This window comes from Arachis hypogaea, chromosome 14 (assembly GCF_003086295.3).
Source record: "Arachis hypogaea cultivar Tifrunner chromosome 14, arahy.Tifrunner.gnm2.J5K5, whole genome shotgun sequence".
Classification (NCBI taxonomy): Eukaryota; Viridiplantae; Streptophyta; class Magnoliopsida; order Fabales; family Fabaceae; genus Arachis; species Arachis hypogaea.
In genome coordinates this window covers 18,858,743-18,877,331 of record NC_092049.1, presented here as the reverse complement: position 1 = coordinate 18,877,331, position 18,589 = coordinate 18,858,743, and the positions used below count along the sequence as shown (strand labels likewise).

At 31.3% G+C, this 18,589-nt stretch overlaps 2 protein-coding genes across 2 annotated transcripts; one reads left to right on the top strand and one right to left on the bottom strand.

The window, feature by feature from the left end:
- Positions 1–6,449: 6,449 nt before the first annotated feature.
- LOC112740306 (heavy metal-associated isoprenylated plant protein 35) lies at positions 6,450–7,965 on the top strand. The gene is made up of 3 exons (XM_025789072.3): positions 6,450–6,582; positions 6,708–6,783; positions 7,111–7,965. The coding sequence occupies exons 1-3, from the start codon at positions 6,553–6,555 to the stop codon at positions 7,833–7,835; spliced, it is 831 nt and encodes a 276-aa protein (XP_025644857.1). The 5' UTR covers positions 6,450–6,552; the 3' UTR covers positions 7,836–7,965.
- Positions 7,966–15,818: 7,853 nt separating this feature from the next.
- On the bottom strand, positions 15,819–17,399 carry LOC112742351 (uncharacterized). Its single transcript, XM_025791589.3, has 3 exons — positions 17,044–17,399; positions 16,849–16,956; positions 15,819–16,191 (listed from the first exon to the last, which is right to left on the bottom strand). Exons 1-3 carry the CDS (start codon positions 17,245–17,247, stop codon positions 15,943–15,945), a joined length of 561 nt encoding a protein of 186 aa, XP_025647374.2. The 5' UTR covers positions 17,248–17,399; the 3' UTR covers positions 15,819–15,942.
- Between the last annotated feature and the right edge of the window lie 1,190 nt (positions 17,400–18,589).

Genomic DNA, 18,589 nt, shown 5'->3' with positions numbered 1-18,589 from the left:
CATGTATGAACAAAAAATTTTATTGTAAATTTTATTTTTTTGTATTTTTATTACAAAAATAATTTTTATTTTTATCAAAAATGCAACCCTTTTATTAGTTGCATATTTTGAATATTAGACAACACTTGTTTGGTTGCATATCCAAAAGAAAAGCAACACTTGTATATGTTGCATATCCAAAAGAAAAGGCAACACTGTATAGGTTGCAATTGCATATCCAAAAGAAAAGGCAATACTTTAAAGGGTTGCATATTCAAAACTAATAGGCAACACTTCAAAGGATTGCAAATTCCAACTTATAAGCAACACTTAAAAGAGTGGCATTTTATTGCAAATAGGCAACACTTTTTAGTAGTGACCAAAATACGAGAGAAGAGACAACACTGCAAAAGTGTTGTCTCAAACACATCTTTAAAGTATTGTTGTTATTTAACCAAAGGCAACACTTACCAAGTGTTGCTCTCAACAGTGTTGCTTTTGAAATAAAAAAGTGTTGCCTTGATCTAAGGCAATGGCTGCATATGCAATGCCGTCTAAAAACGTTGCCTTAAGTCCAAAAGTATTGTCATAGATCAAAAGCAATTTTTTATCAGCCTTTAAGCAACACTTTTTAAATGTTGCCTCAACCTAAAAATGCTATAGTAACGGCATTAAAAATCACGTTTCAAGTCATTTTTATGGAAACTAAAAATTTTACCTTATGTGTTACGTTCATTTATTAAGTTTGACTATTTTGTTAATTCTACCTTTTATCCCCTTTTTTTATAAAAAAGTATAAAAAATAATTTATCTTAAAAATTATTAATTTCACTAAAAAAAGCTAAATAAAAAATTAATCATAAAACAATAATAAAATTAAAAATAATAAAAAATTATAGTTTAAAATAATATTAAATAAAAAATATTGAAAATATTATAAAAAAATATAAATTCTATTTTTTTTGTTTAGTTTTATAAAATTTGTCATTATAATTTTTGTGTATTATTTATTATTGTAATTTTTTTATAATCTGAATTATTAATTTTATTAAAAATGACAAATTAAATAAAAAAATTAACTATAACTAATAATCTTTATCTTTATCTTTAAGTTTTATTTTTATTTTTATAATAATACAAATAGAAAGTTCTTATTCTCACATGGTGCTCATACATTGAGTTTATAAATTATTTGTTTAGGTGTCGTCACTAGAAATTTTTAAAATTTTATTTATAAATTATAAATTATTATTTTCTTAGATTGTTATTTTTAAAATTTTTAAATACATTTTCTTAGATTGTTAAGTATTTACTTTTTAATATTATTAAACTAATTATTTGCTTAGGTATTGTCACTAAAAATTTTTAAAAGTTTATTTATAAATTATAAATAAATTATTATTTGCTTAAATTGTTGAACTAATTATTATTTGTTTAGGTTGTTATTTTTTAAATTTTAAGTTATTTGTTTAGGTTGTTACTTTTTAAATTTTTAAATACATTTTTTTAAGTTGTTAGATTAAAAATAAAATTAATATTTAAAAAAAAAATACAAAGCAGAGCACGATTCAAAATATCTTTTATAAAAAACAAATTAACTATTTTACATTTTTCATTTTCAGGTTAGAATAGTATTTTTTTTTATTTAGTATTTTCAATTATACCAAAACTATACATTTAGCTGTTATATATTGAGTATAAAAAATAGCTAGCACCATAATATTTTGGCAGAATAAAAGATCATAAAACACAATATTTTTTATATATTATTTAATTGTTCACAAATAAAAAATTAATAATTTATGTGGTCTTCGTAATATGTCACTAAAATGAAAACTTTTTTATATAAATAAATTAAATATTTTATTTATCAATATATATAATTTAGGAGGTATTTACCGATTTACATAACATTATTTATCTCATTTACAATGCAAAGGAGATAATTATAAACGTATTTCGTTTATAAACGAAATAAATTACGTTTGTATTTTGTTCTATTTCATTTGCAAACGAGATATATGAAATTTTAAAAAATACACATATCTCGTTTACAGTATAAACGTATTTATAAACGAGATATGTATATTATTATAAAAAAAATTACGGTTTAAATGATATTAATTTAATTTTTACTTTTAAATTAATTTAATCATTACTAATATCTTGATACAATTACTGATATTAATATCTTAAAATGCTTACCTTACGTATTTAATATAATTTAGAGTAAAGTATCGTTTTTGTCCTCAACGTTTGAGGTAAGTCCCAAAATTGTCCCTAAGATTTCAATCGTCCTATTTAATTTTTTGTATGTTACGTGATGTCTATAAATTACATATATTTTACTGCTTGTTTGGATTAGGAAACTATGAAGGAAAATAAAATATAAAAAAAAAGAAAATGAAATTTTTGTTATTTAAATGAAAAATAATAATAAATAAAATGAAAAAAATGGTGTGAGTTTTCTGGTGATGAAAACATAAAGAAAATGTAAAAAAAAATTGATAAAATTATTAATTCAACTTTTGATTAATAGAAAAACAAAAGTTTTAAATTATAATTTATATATAATATAGATAAGTACATTATTAAGGTCATTTTATTCTATTATAATTTTTTTATTTTTTTTATTTAAACAAAAAAAAATCTTTTATTTTTTTATCTATTCTTTTTTTCATTCAAACAACATTAAAAAAAATTAATTTTTTTCTTTTTATTTTTTCCCTTTTATTTCTCATCATCTAAAATATTAACGTTATAACTCCATATATAATAAATAGGGCAAGTTACTTAAATAAAATAAATGGCAATCAAAATTATCTATATACACATTTTTCATAATTCTATATAAACGAAAGCTAGCGCGATTTCCATGCAGCACGTGAATGATCAGAAACTACTACAGGGTATAACGATTTCTGAAGGAGATAAAGCAAGCATAAACCGGCAGCAGTGATTTATGTTAATATGTTTTCTAGGATAATCTACTACACCCTGTAGCGGATTATACACATGTTTATAAAAGGTATATAGGCAACAAGTGTCTTCAAGATTTAGCAGATTATCCTGGAGAACATATTAACATAAACCGCTGCTACGTCTAGCGATTTATGCCTGCTTCACCTCCTTCATGTTACACCCTGTAGTTGTTTCTGATCATTCACGTGCTGCATGAAAACCACCTTAGTCTATAATAGTTTCTGTTATTTTCATAAACCGCTACATCCTGGAACAATTTACATAGAATTATGAAAAAAAAATGTATATGAGTAACCCTTATGTGAAAGTTGTTTGCGGATCATTTTAATTGTCATTTATTTTATTTAATTTACTTGCCCTAATAAATATATCTCTTAATACTCATATTTAGACCAAAAAAAATTATAAGCACCATAAAAATGTGGGATATACATTGTGGTAGTAAATATTTGGAAAGAGTGTTAGCTATCTAGTGCAGGCAAATGAGTCTTGAAGCTTGATTCTTGACTCTTGAATTTGATGGCTAGTTTATTCACTTCAACAACCATATTGATATAGGAGTATCATTACTATTACAGTATTACAAGATCATAAAAAGGCTTACCTCATTCTTATGCCATGCTTTGGAAAAGTGCATGCAGTTTTTGGACTACGAAAATGGTGTTATTATGTATCCATATAGAATGCTGTTTCTGTGTCTCGTCCATGTCCACAGACCACGGTCTCTTCTCCAATGTAGTAAATTTCATATTTTTTTGGGTAAAAAGAAGAAGAAATTTATCATATGAATCATGCATTGCATTATTATATCGATAGAAATATTTGACTTATTTATGATCGTAAAAAAATCATACATGTACGTACAAATAAAAGTATTTGATATCAATAATATATCAATTTAGTGCAAATTATATTGGTGTCACTGTCACTTTGAAGTGAAAATACATGCATGACATGATTGCTAGTTTTAATTTCTTCCGGGGAAGACCCTTTTGATGTGGCATACAGACATTGGAGATAATGCACCAAATTCATTGTTAGAAAGGTAAGAAAAAATAATAAAAAAATTTATGTTTATTTAAGTTGTCTAAAATAATATAATATAAAAAATTAATTATAAATGTTAAAAAAATTAAAATAATAAAAAAATAATATCTTATAATAAATATTTAGATATATTAAATAATTTTAATAAAAATTAATTCATCTTAATATATTCTAACACTAATTAAGAACACTTTAAGCAAAGTTCAAATGGCTTTTGGTTATCTTAAATTGGCTAAAATAATTATAAAGGGTTCAGATTGGAAATGTTAATTTATACGGTTCTACCCTTCAATTTTGATGTAATCAGTAGTCACTTCTTCCTTCCTTCTCTTAGTGGACTTTAACTTTCAGAAGCTGTGACTAGTCCTTTCTTTTCTTGGCAGTAAAATTTTGGAGAAGTGGTAAAATGCTTTCAAGTGTTTTTGGTTCAAACTAAAAGCTTTCATTTCAAGGGCCCCTTCTTTCTGGCTCTGCTTAAATTGTTATGTAGGACTATATTCTTTCGTTTCACCATTGCCCACAGTTTTGGCTCTTTTGCTTTGTCTTACATTATTTATTTCTTCTCTTATTCTTATGCTTCCTAGAAAAGAGAGATAATTGTAATAACAATAATACGAAAAAACAATTTCCCAATTCATATTAAATAATACACCTACTAATTGGGATAGGGGTATCATTGTATGTTGTTTACATAGATTTGATTTTGTCCTTAGAAAAGTAAAGAGCCTATTAATTATAGAAAATTCTAGGAGCATCAATTTTTGTTTTTTTTGTCAGCACTTAATCATCAAAATAAAAGTGAGTGATCTCTCATTATTAGATGGAATCTCACACTATTAAAAACACTATTGATGACCAATTGATGGTTACAAAACACTAAAATTGCTGCCTCTAACATTCCTCGTTAATTATTTCAAAACTGATTGTTTGTGAGTTATTTTTTTCCTTTTTATAGTATATTTAAAATTTCCAAAAGAGTGGTAATTAGTGGTCAAACTCAAGACCGTTAAAGCCCATAAATTGTGTGTATTCATGCAAGAAAATTTAAGGTAGTTTTGAAGGGAAACTTTGTAGGTATTAGCCTCATCCAAATCCAACTTTGCTCCATATGTGGCTAACAATAGCTTTAGGAAAACTTCCTATAAATTTCAAAATTTTAACCAAAGTATCTATATAATCCATGGTCAATAAGATAGTAGTATCCATTAATGTAGTTAATAAAGTTGCCATAGAGAATCTCATTTGGAATAATGTATAGTAGTAACAAATAGCTTCCTACGAAATAACAACTTGTTATCTTGCACATGAAACAATGGCCTTGTACACCTATAAACAAGACAAGAAAAAATGAGGGAAAATAAATTAATCACATAAGTGTTATATACACTCTGTTTGAAATGAGTGTTAACTTGCTAAAGTTTTTTTCTTTTCTACATAATAAAATATGCATTAACTGATTAACATATCAACGTAACCATATTATATTTCTTTTTCTATAATACCCCCTAAATTAACGGGTGAGAGATAATATATAAAAGTAATAAAATAAGAAGAATTAATGCTATCAAAAATAAATTTGCAACATTTTTTTCAAAATTTTATGATTTTTAACACATTTGTTAGAACCTAGTAAAGATCACCCTTGTCGCCAATTTGCTAGAACCTAGTATGGTTAACTCGAACGTTGAGTCGTCTAAATTAAAATGACAAAGAAAAAAAAAAGAATAATCTAACTGTATGTATCTGTCTACTACATTTATATCATTTAATTTTTATCACCAACTCTAATTTACAAATAGCATAATTGTTAATAGCTTAAAGATTAATTTATCATAAATGAACTCTATTTAAAAATTTATTATTAACTAATTAATTATTATATATATAAAATAAAATTTAAAATGTTCTTAATATTTATTTAAAGAGACTAATAAATTAATTATTATACTAATTCAAGTTAACTTGTAACATAATTGATTTTGAGTTGTTTTGTGTTGAGCAATAAATGATGTGATGAAATGAATTGATTAGATAGAAATGGTTAGAAAGAACGGGTAGTAAATAATGAAGACACTTGATAACAATGACTTTTTTGTAAATAACGTGAAGAATGAGTTTTAGAATTGATTCAATAAAGTTAAAAAATACTTTACTCTTAAATTATCTGTTAAACTTTAACATTAAGATAATTATATGCATATCTAATAAATTGAACATTCAGTTATTATTAAATGTGCATGAATAAATCAAATCAAAAGAAATAACTATCCAATTAAAAATAATAAACATAATCATCTACCTATTTATTGAATTGAACATACGACATATTTATTATTCACATTGTTTAGTATTTTCATTATCTCCCTATACTTTTTCAATAACTAAATACTAAATACCATCCAAGTACATTCTTGTCATTTTCCATCTCTTTTTCTTTCTTTAATCCCCATCAAGGCATCACCAGTGTCACTCTCATTCTTCCAACCTTTCCAATTTCCCTTTCTATCTCCCAAAACAACCACACTTCCACCTTTCTAGCTATTAATGGATTCAAAACCTCCATTGAAGTATCAGGTTTGCTTTGTTATAAATATATTCTAACAAGCTTCATTTGGTTCCTTTTTGTATATAATAACTCTTCATTCTGCTTCTGTCAACCACTAAAGCTCATTTTTCTCTTGTTATGTGTTTCTCATCAGACATGGTTCTTGAAAGTTTCTATCCACTGTGATGGTTGCACGAGGAAAGTTAAGAAGGTTCTACAAAGCATTGATGGTATATAAATATCAATATTATTATTATAATAATAATAATCTATATATACACCAACACACTACATGTGCAATGCATGAAAATTATCTTCAATGTTTCAGCTTTTATTTCCTTCTTTCTCATCTTTCCATGATTTCATGCATGACTTCATTTATACAGTGTTATTTTCCTTTCACAGTTACTTTTTCTTACCCACATTCTTATTTTTATTAACATTTGTTCTTAGTACATATATTCAAGTTATTAATTTATAAATTTTTTATTATAATAAATGTATAAAATTTAAATTTTTAATATATTATCTTGCAACTTTTTTTTTCCTATGTGCAGGTGTTTTTACAACAATAATAGACCAACAGCAGCAAAAAGTAACCGTCACTGGAAGTGTAACTGTTGAAACCCTTCTCAGTAAACTTCTCAGAGCCGGTAAGCACGCCGAGATTTGGCCGGAAAATATCTCCGTCAAAGAGAACAAGAACAAGAGCAACACACACAAGTTGGAAAACGATAACCATTCTTATGCTGGAAAAACTACTCAAAATTGTAACAAAGTTATGAGCACGAGCAGCAACATAAAACCCGGTCAAAACTCACCGGAAAAGTCTCCGGCCGGCGACCGTGAATCGCCGCAGGAGCACAAGGGTGGCCAGAGTGGTGGTGGTGGTTCTGCTAAGAAGAAGAAAAAGAAAAGTCAGGGTGATGTTAGCGTGGATCATGGTTCCGCGGGTGCACCTGCACCTGCGGACACTGGATTTGGGTTCCAGAATCAAGGGCTGGATTTTGGACGGGAAATGGGGAAAATGAATCTCATCCCTACACGTCAGAAGCAAGAAAAAAGCTTGTACACAGAAACTAGTTGTCCTCCACCGATGGTGTACGCTGGTGCTTACTACAATAGATTGTACCCCATGGGTGGTCCTTCATACTATCATCCTCCTTATAATATCATCTGTGCGGGACTAGATCAAGAATATGGTTGTCAAATTCAATCAAGACCGTTGGTTTCCTTTGAGATTTTCAGCGATGAAAATGTGAATGGATGTTCAATTATGTGAAGGGATTGAAAGAAAAAGAAGAGTGTGTTGCATTATTAAGGTTTTATTTGGTTTTTTGTCCCGTTTTTTTATGGTCCTACATGGTTATGGAATGATAATAATTTTATAAAGATTTAATTATTTTGTTGGATTTTATAGTTTTATCAAATTTTTAATTAGGTCTTTATATTTTTTTTTTTTTCAGTTGGACTTACACTACTTTTAATTTTGTAATTACATCATTTTCATGTTAAAAATGTTAAAATTAACATATATTTTTACCATAATAAATATGGTCAGAGATTTAATTAAGTTTTTAATTATAAATACCTTCAATTTGCGAAAAAATATTCAGTTAACTCTAATATTTTTTACACTAGGAAAAACTTAACTACAAAATTAAAGCAATGTAGGAATCTAATTGAAAACAAAAAAAAAGTATAGGAACTAATTAAAAATTTAGTGAAATTATAGGGACCAACAGAATAATTAAATCTTTTGTAAATCATGCAACTTTAAAGCTAAAATGTCTACCTTTCAATGTTCTGAAAACCGGACCGGCCAATTGAATCGATTCAACTGAAACCAATATAAAAAATGGTCCGATCCTCCTTCTAAAATTGTCTTTCAAACTATTGAGAAACTACTAAACCGGCTGGCACCGAGAACTGACTAGTTCTTGTGAAATGACGCCATTTTCGTTGTTTTTTTTTTAAAAAAAAACAAAAAAACAAAATCCCCCGCCCCCTGCACGCGAGTCCCTCACCCGGTTACCCCTCCCCCCCCCAACACCCCTCCTTCGATACACACACTCCTCACAAGCAAGCCCTAAGGAATCCAAAACCACTATTAGAAAATTAGTTATTACAGACGAATATTTCTGACGGATTTTATCTCACGGAAATACAGACGGAATTTCAGAGGGATTTTTTGTCGAAAAAAAAATGAATTAGCATAAATTACGGACGAAAAAGAGAATCCGTCGATAATTCCGTCAAAAAAATTAATTTTTTTCTGTGAGAAATGGTTACAGACGGAAAATTCGTCTGTAATTAAATAGGCAAAAACGCTGCATTTTATTAAATTATTACAGATGGAAAAATCCGTCTGTAATTTAAAATTTTCCGTCGAAAAATTTTAATTTAAAGCTAAATTCACCCTCACTCTATCGAACCCCTTTCACACACACAAAATCATAGAACAAACCAGTTGTTCCTTTCTCCTTCAACGAGCTTCTCTGTCGCACGAGCTGCTTCTTCTTCTTTCCTCACTCACAGCGCCACCGCTGCCACCCTAACCACCGCAGCTACCTTCTCCTTCTTCTCCTCTCTTTTAAACACTGAACCAGTAGAACACAGCCCCTGTCTCTCTCGTTCTTTCTCGTTCGCAGAACAAATCAAGCTCAAGCTCCTGTTCTCTTCGTCTCAAGTGAGCTCCAGCACACCGGTGCCACCTGTAGCAGCGTCTGTCCCCACCACCGCCGCACCTCTCTCTCTCCTTTTATCCCCACTCAGTTTTGGCTCGCATATCTTCTCAGCGTCGCAGCCATCATCTCCTCCAGTCAATGCTTCCAGGTTTTAGTTTCAAAATTCTTTTAATTTCTGTTAAGTTCAATTAATTTTGTTTAGTTAGTTTGATTTTAGTAATTAGTTTAGTTAAATTTGTTTTCTGATTAGTGAATTTTTAGGTTTTGATTAGATTATGTTTAGTTAGATTTGTTTTTTCTGATTTTAGTAATTAGTTTGATTTAAAATTTGTTGTTGAAACTTTTTTTCTCATGGTTTTTCAATTTTTGGTGTTTCCTTTCACTGCATTATCTTTTTTCTTTTGCTGCTGCTTCTTGCTGCAGTGTGATAATGATCCTTCTACTTGGAGCTACATCAATGATCATGTTCATTTTCATATAGGACAGTAAGTTTGACTTGCTTCAGTAATAGCATATTCTGGTTGTTTAATAATGTAGAACATATGCATCTAGATTCTTTAAACTTTCTTACTTTTCATTGTTATAGGAGGTATGCTTCACTTGGGATATATGATGTGGCTATCAAGCATATGATGGAAATCTTGGCCTGCAGTCACCAGTCCAAGGCAACACAGGAATTATTTCTTAGTGACTTTCTTCAAATTATGAAGGTGATAGTGACTCTATTTCCGTTTCAGATCTCATACTTAGAACCTGATTGTTAAAATACTGAACTGCCAATAGTTTGATTTAATATAATTCCTGAAGTAGTGTGCTTTGTAGAACAGGTTGGGGATGTAGGACCCATTCTTGATTTGATGGCTGTGGTTTTAGAGAATATTTCTACTTCTACCCTCCTAGCCAGAACAATAATTTCTGATGTCTATCAAACTGCAAAATTAATCAGTTCTGTCCTTAATGTGTCATATCAGAAGAAGGCAAGCATTCCTACATAGACTGAAAATAACATTTCTACCTATTCAGCTTTATTCGTTTATCTAAAGACATAGGGTGTTTTCTGGACTTATTCCAGGCTTTCCCTGATGCCTTGTTCCATCAATTACTTGTGGCCATGGCTCATCCAGACGTGAAACACAAATTGGAGCACATAGTGTCTTCTCTATGGTGCTTATGACATCAATGTTTTCTCCTTAGTTGGACTAGAAAACAAAGATGGCTATGAAGGTACAGAGTAATAGCTTTCACATTCAGCATGATAGTTTCTCTGAAGCAGAACACTTAAATGGGAAACTGCTAAAAGGAAACATGGTTGTAGGAATTACTGGGGATAAAAATGCTGTTCATCCATATCGTGGTTATAGCTTTACTCGTGCACTAACTGATGGAAAAGAGGTATGACATTTTCAACTTATCGGTATTAATTGTATTATCTTAATAGTGCCATGGTGGGAGCATATGATATGATGGAGTTTGTGTCGATCATATTTAAATTTTATTGATTCTTCTTGGATTCAATTTTATAACATACATCTATCAGTTGGTTTGGTCATTTATTTTTTCTTGTCCAACAATGGAGACCCTTGGTTGTTCCTAACCATGGGGTTATTTGTTTTAGGATTTAGGTTCTCTTAGATTGAGCAGTCACCAAGTGAGTCTGTTGCTTTCTTCCATCTGGGTTCAGGCAACCTCTGTAGAAAATGGCCCTGCAAATTTTGAGGCAATGGCACACACTTTTAGCATCTCTTTATTGTTTACTCGTTCTAAGGTGAGATTGATATATATCAAGTGTCATGATTGGTTTTAAATATCTGTGATCTGTGAAAACAATAAAACAATGACTTTGCCATTTTGTTCATCATTCATATATTGTCTAAATTTTGAATTATATGTTTTCTAGTAGCTGGGTTGCTTTTTTTTAATTTATTTTGTAGATATATTGGTTACCATAAAGCCTCCAAGTTCCAATTTATTATGGACTTGATGGAAATGGAGTTTTTAATCATTTCTGCCATGCTCTGCTTTTGATCAAGATAGGTTCTGATTTTGAGTGAAAATTTTTGGATTTTGAGCTCGGCGGTGGCACATGGTTGGGCTCCACCAGAGATGGAAGGGTGGCTTTCCTCACCAATTTCAGGGAAGTTGAAAGCCTTCCGGAACCCAAGACCTGGGGAGACTTACCCCTCCGATTCCTTCAGGTCACACACTCCATCTGTTTGTTACTTTGTTTCTTAAGATCTTGTTGCTTTGCAAATTCATGTGACTATTTTCAAAAATTGATATATATATATATATATATATATATATATATATATATATATATATATATATATATACAAAAATTGATACTAACTCTTTATACAATAAATTTAAGTCACATTATTTTCTCTAATGATGTCATGTCACAATTCTAAATCACATATAATTCAATCACATATCTTTTGTTATTTTAGTTAAGGAGGAGGAATTGCAGCTTCTATGAAACAATTTCCTGTTGTGATGGATCATTGTGTAATCAGTTAAAGCTATAGCTTAGAGCATGATAGGTTTCATTCACAAAAGAAATTGTTGATAACAATTAAAACCTCCTTGTCTTTTTATTGTTCCTTTGCTGCTTTTTATAACTCGAGTTTTGTGTAGGGGTGTGAGAGAGAGGTTGCTGAGGCTGGGAAGCAATCTGATGAGTTCTTGTAGGAGTGTCTCCTGTAATTATCGTGGGCTCTTGTTCACTCAAAATGATTGCAAGATGTACAACGTGGGATAGCAATGCTTGAAGGTGGCTCCAAATTTTCCTACCTTTTGAGTTAAGTTTTCTTCTCTCTAACATTCTTCTCTCCAAATTTTGTTGCTTTATTCTAATTATTTGAATATGTTCTTGTTTGACAGTTGACTGAACAAAAATTGACGAGAAGGAAGGTATAAGCTTTTCTTGTTTGAGGTTACTTGCTTGTTAGAGTTACTTGCTTGTTTAAGGTTACTTGCTAAGATTAAAACCTCGCTATCTTTCACTTAAAATTTTTGAAGGTTTTGATAAATTTTACCACCAATAGAAGCAATTTCAATTTCCCTGTTAATTGTGTTGTTATTGTTGTTGGAGGAACATGCTTGAGAGATTGTCTCGCTTCAGCATTGTTATGCTTGCCATGTGTTTGATGAATTTCCTAAGAGAGATGGAAAAGAGCGGAACTTGTTTTATGTGCTTCCTTTTCCCAATTCACAAGATTTAGATACTTTGCATGCTTAAATTGGTCGGATTATTGAGTGGTTGGGAAGTGGGAATTGAGCTACTTTGCATGCTTATTGTGATTAATTATTTGACTGCAGAGAGGGTAATATTTGTAGGGTTTATACTTTATACCATGTGTCTACTGTGCTAAGAACTTATTCAGAGTGAGGTTAGTATTTGTTATGCTGTTCAAACATTTTTGAACTTTCTTGGCTTTAAAAGTTATAATAGTTATGGTAAAAATGATCAGTTTCTGTACAAATACTTGAATTCTAATAATTTGTAATTGCAATTTTGAATGGCATTTGCAGATTAAAATACATAGGAGTTGCCCTGGTGAGTTGGAAGATGGGTGAAGCAGCTGGAACAAGCAAGTATAAATAGGGTTTGTACTTTTTGACATAGCTAACATGGTCTATGCATATACACTGTCTCTCTTAAAATGTTCTGGTTTGTTTCTGAAGAAGGCTCTGAATGCAAGTATAAATAGTGCAACTGCTGGTAGTGTTGAAATGGCAGATATTAGCACTACTGATGATGCAGTTAGGCCTGATTGATCTCTGCTAGAAGCATCATCACGGTTGCAGTGATCAAGAGGGCTTCCACAAAGTTGTTGGTTCCCTTCAAATGACTCGTCCGGCCAATGAGAGAATTTGCTGTCCAATTTTTCTTGAAGGTTGTTGTAGGAGAGATTAAGCACTCCCAAGCTGCTCATGTCACCAACTTGTGGAGGGACTTCTCCAGTGAGTTGATTGTGGGAAAGATCAAGTGCTTCTAATTTCCATAGATTCCCAAGAGAAGCTGAGATTTCACCTGAGAGATTGTTGTAACTGAGGTCTAAACTGATATGGAGATTTTTGGCGTTTTCCAATTTCTGTTTTAGTATGGAGAATAACACAGCTTTTAGTATGGTTTAGTATGGTTGAAAAATACATTGAGGATTATAGTTGATGTATCAATTACATTTTCTTTATTTTTTGAAATATTATAAATATTCGAATATAAGTTAGATGAAAATTTGTATTCATTAAATTTATATTTATTTTGTATGAAAACAAGTTTATTTTGCAATGGAAAAATCTAAAAAAAATTCTATTTTACCTTACTGACGGATTTACAGATGGATTTTTTGTCTGTATTCAGAGTGCGGGATGATTTTCCAAAGTTTAAATTACAGATGAAAAATCTGTCGAAAGACGGAAAATCTGTCTGTAATTACAGACGGATCCGTCTGAAAATCCGTCTGTAATTACAGACGGAAAATCCGTCGGTAATTTTCCGACGGAAAAAATCCGTCGGTAAATAATTTTCGACGGGGCTTTTACAGAGGGACAAAATCCGTCGGTAATTTTGTCGGTAACAAAAAATATGTCTGTAATAAAGACTAAATCTGTCTGTATTAATCCATTTTCTAGTTATGAACCCAGCTTCGTCAACGAAACCGCCGCCGTCGTCTGTGGTTGTCGGCGTCTCCGCGGCCTCCTCCTTCCCCTCTCCCAAACCCATACGGGTAGACCGTCTCTTCTAGCTCGGTACGTCGTCTATTCCCCCGGTGATTTTTATACAAAAAGAAGAAATAAGTTGGAGCACGATAGATTGAATGACATTGTTTATGTTACTTATAATTTGCGTCTTAAATTCAGGTAATATATGTTTCGTGCAATATCATATTATTTCATATGTAATCTTTATGATAACAAATGTGTAAATTATTAATTTTTCATATATCGTATTTAATTTTTTAGGAAGGAAAAAAAAAGAAAGCAAAAGATACAATATGATCCAATTGATTATGAAATCATCAATTTAGTTGACTTTTGGGTGACGGAAGAGGTTGTAGAGAAAGAGCCTGATCTTCCTAGTAATGTGGATGGCACTTATTGCGTGAGTATTATAGTTTATTTTTTGATGATTTATTAGAATATTGTTAGTTTTTAATATAATGATAACATGCGTATTTTATTAGGTAATATTGATGCTGATTTATACAGCGGTGATAGTAGTGGTCTTTATGCTGCATCTCTTAATTCATCTGCTCAAGAGGGTGGAAATGAAGGTGAAGATGATCCCACCGAAGCAAATTTGCAACAAGTTCTTGTGGATTTTGATGATTGATAAATCATCATAATATTTAGATATTTCTTTTCACTATTTAACTTTTGAGATTGTATTTAAGATCATATGGATTTGATTGACGACATTTCGTGTAATGTTTTAAATTTGGAAGATATTTTAAGATTTATATTAGACTATAATTATATTTTATGATATTTATTTGTAATTTATTTATTATTTTATTTTAAAATGATTTTTCTGGTTGAATCACGGTTAGACCAATTAGACTAATAAACTAATAAACCTGTAACTAGAATGGTTCGATGACCGATCTGGTTTTTTGAACTTTGCTACTTTTAGCTTTGTTTTTGGTTTTGGATCAAATTGTAAATCATGTTCTAGTGTGGCAACTTTCACAACTAGAAAATGGATAAATACAGACAGATTTACAGACAGATTTAGTCTTTATTACAGACGGATTTTTGGTTACCGACGAAATTACCGACGGATTTTGTCCCTCTGTAAAAGCCCCGTCGGAAATTATTTACCGACGGATTTTTTCCGTCGAAAAATTACCAACGGATTTTTACTAGTTACCGACGGATATTCCCTCTGTAAATTCTCCCTCCATTTCCTGAAGGCGACAAACTTACAGACGAATTTTCAGACGGATTTTCCGTCTGTAATTACAGGCGGATTTTCAGACGGATTTTTCGTCTGTAATTACAGGCGGATTTTCAGACGGATTTTCTGTCTGTAATTACAGACAGATTTTCAGACGGATTTTTCGTCTGTAATTACAGACGGATTTTTCGTCTGTAATTACAGACGGATTTTTCGACAGATTTTCCGTCTGTAATTTAAACTTTGGAAAATCATGATTACAGACAGAAAATCCGTCTGTAAATCCGTCTGTAAGGTAAAATAGAATTTTTTTTACTTTTTCTAATTACAAAATAAACTTATTTTCATACAAAATAAACATTCATCGTATTATCAAACTAAAAGAAAAGTACTATAAACAAGCAAGTCAATATAATTCAAAATATAAACAAAATGTATTGATCATCAACTATAATTCCTAGTATATTGTTCAACCATGCTAAAACTATCAGCTATAGTCTTCAGTGTCATCTTTATCCTCATCATCATCATAGTCCTCATCCGAAGACATTGAGGGTGGCGGTGGTGGCAGTGGTAGTGGAACTGCACTAGAACTATTTGACGCTCTAACCTTCTCATAATAGCTAACATATTTTTTGTTTCAGCTTTTCCTTCTTGGCCTTTCCAATTGCCCGTTCCAACTTTTCTAACTTCTTTTGAGTCTTTTCCAAAGGAGCCAAGCGTGTAGCTAACAACTTACTAATACGCTCATCTGTTTGTTGAGTAACACGCTGAAAAAGCTCTTCATTGAGATTATGAATCTATTCTCGCAAATTAGGAACAGAATTTTGATTTCTTGGTGCTCTTCCAGATACAGAATTGGCAGAAGTGGTTCCAGACTTGATAGAGTTAGAAAAGAATGACCCTTTTCCGTAAACTCGATTCTTCTTTTGCCCACCACACACTTCCTCCCAAATCAAATCTTCATCAATTGGTTGTAGCTCCATTCCTTGTGCTTGAGCCTCGGCATGTTGGGCCTGAACTTCTGCTAACTTTTTTATAAACTTCTCCTGTTGCACAATGGTTATATCAATTATATTATTATTATTAAGACAAATAGCCATGCATATCACAGTGCAGCAAATATATATATATATATATATATATATATATATATATATATATATATATATATGCATAAGAGATACCAAAATAGAGTTGGTGAGTTGGTCAACAAATCAAGCCTAACCAACATAACAGATTAGGTCCTAACTGCACTAACCATTTTCTTTAATACAATCTTGATTATTCAACAAATCAAGCCTAACCAACATAACAGATTGGTGAGTTTTCTGTCAGTTTCACTGAACCATGCACTACCATTGTCATATTCTTGATTATTACCCAATATATTACTAATTAATTAACTAGTACAATGTTAGTATTTACCATATACACATGACTAATAATTCATACTTATTATTAAATAAACAGAAAGAGCAAAATGGAACAAGAAAGGAAAGAAGATAAAGGCACTATAAAAAGAAAGGAAAAAATGACTAGGTAAGTATAAATCAGGTAATTAGCTTCTCCTTTGTGACCTAATTAAATTAAGCAATTGTGAGAGGGAAGTATAAACCATGGAAAACATGACCAGAAAAACAAAAGGGCATATAAATATTCAAGTGGCAGCAAGTCATTAATTTAACATGTATGCTATATCTCACATGAGTGTCTTGAGAGCGCTTGTCCACCCATTTAGACTTGTCACTTTTAAGTGTGTGGGTTTCTTTGAAGACCTCCTCGTGGGTTGGTGTACGGCCCAACTGCTTCTTCTGTTCCACATAAAACACAAAATAAGAAAAATTTTACATAAATAGATGTCTATTAAATAAGATCTAAATCCACTTAAATTATATTACCATCCTCTCTATAGTTGAGCTCAATGGAATAGAACCACCGCAATGGACAGAACCAGCTAAGAGTGACGCTCGATTCTCCCTTGCTTTTTTCCTTATATTTTTCCATTTCTCATCTGTTTCCCAGTACCTTTCCAACACCTTTTTGTAAGCAGGAATTAGCCATTCGTGGGTTGTATCCACACCCTTACGGATATCAGACATCATTTGGCTAAATCGCTTACTTGTCCTATACTTGAAAGCCCTCCAGAAAAACTCATCATCATCATCATCAATAAGAAAGTGGCTCTGCACATACTCATCAAGTTGCTACTTATAAGATTCAAATCACATGGACAATATTCAATCAAGTTATGATTAAAGACAAGTTATGATTAAAAAAGAAAGAACAAGTTATTCAATCATTATAAATAATCCAACACTTTTACCTTCCACTCCTTAAACCAAAGCTTCTTTGTCAGAAGAGGGACATCTCCAAACTTTTTGTACGGTTTATCATATCGTTTCTTGATGATCTCTGTAATCTTCTGAGAACTAGGAGGAAAAGGTAACCAACTGATAATTTCATAAAGAATTGACAAGTTAGGAAACTAATTGTTTTGGTCTTTTGGGACATCTTTATTTAATTTAGTTAGGAGGAGGAGGAGGAGGAAGATGGTGGTAATGACTTAAAGAAGAAGCAGACACATGAAGCATATGCATGTCACATAGCATAATAAAATTTAATAGAGAAAAATAATATACTAAATTAGTTATGGAGAGATCCAAATTTTACCTTGTTTTTCCATCAGGAACCAATCTTTCTTTTGTGACACTATTAGGAACCGATGCAGTCTCTGATGGAGGAGATGTACTAGAGCTTCCAGGTGTCTCTGAATCAACTAATAGACTGGAATTGCGAAGCGGAGGAGGAATCGAAATTGGAGGAGGGGGTGGAGGAGGGGGACCCATACATCCTGGAGTAGGCCAACTTGGTGGAGGAAGACCCGTGTAGCCTGGATTAGGTGCCATCAAATACGGTTGCTGGCTAAGTGGTCCTGACTGAAAATCTGGCACAACCGAAGTCCCAGAAGAGGTGGAGGTGGTTGAAATAGCGGCTGCGGCAGTGGTGCGAGAACCTCTATGACCCTTGACACCTTTACCCTTGACCCGAGGAGCCATAACCTACAACCAGTAGTGTAGAGGCTTACTTCTATTTAAATATTCTACTAATTTCAAAACCTTAGAAACAGTGCGACATAACCCTAACTCAGTGACTCGAATAGAACTATAATTAGTTTTTAAAGTAACTACACAATTCTGTAGTATGTGGTCTGTTTTGACAGTTATGATCAGGTTAATAGTTACCTTGTCAGTCTCGCGTTGTAATGTCAGTACCTGAAGGGAAGTCTTGATTTGCATTGAATTTAATTGTGCATGTTAATGATTTAATTTCATTGATTTTCAGAGACTATACACAATGAACAGTTGACAAGTTGGAAAAACCTGAGACGGAGGAAAAATATATCAAATTATAATTGAATAGTTGACAAGTTGGATTTTGTCACCG

What these genes read in the sequence shown, in the direction of transcription:
- LOC112740306 (XM_025789072.3), top strand. Translation starts at nt 6,553, where the DNA reads ATGGATTCAAAACCTCCATTGAAGTATCAG. An exon ending in AACCTCCATTGAAGTATCAG is followed by an intron (nt 6,583 to 6,707) that starts GTTTGCTTTGTT and finishes GTTTCTCATCAG; the next exon opens with ACATGGTTCTTGAAAGTTTC. An exon ending in GGTTCTACAAAGCATTGATG is followed by an intron (nt 6,784 to 7,110) that starts GTATATAAATAT and finishes TCCTATGTGCAG; the next exon opens with GTGTTTTTACAACAATAATA.
- LOC112742351 (XM_025791589.3), bottom strand. Translation starts at nt 17,247, where the DNA reads ATGATGTCTGATATCCGTAAGGGTGTGGATACAACCCACGAATGGCTA. An exon ending in GCTCAACTATAGAGAGGATG is followed by an intron (nt 16,957 to 17,043) that starts GTAATATAATTT and finishes TATGTGGAACAG; the next exon opens with AAGAAGCAGTTGGGCCGTAC. An exon ending in AGCGCTCTCAAGACACTCAT is followed by an intron (nt 16,192 to 16,848) that starts GTGAGATATAGC and finishes ATTGTGCAACAG; the next exon opens with GAGAAGTTTATAAAAAAGTT.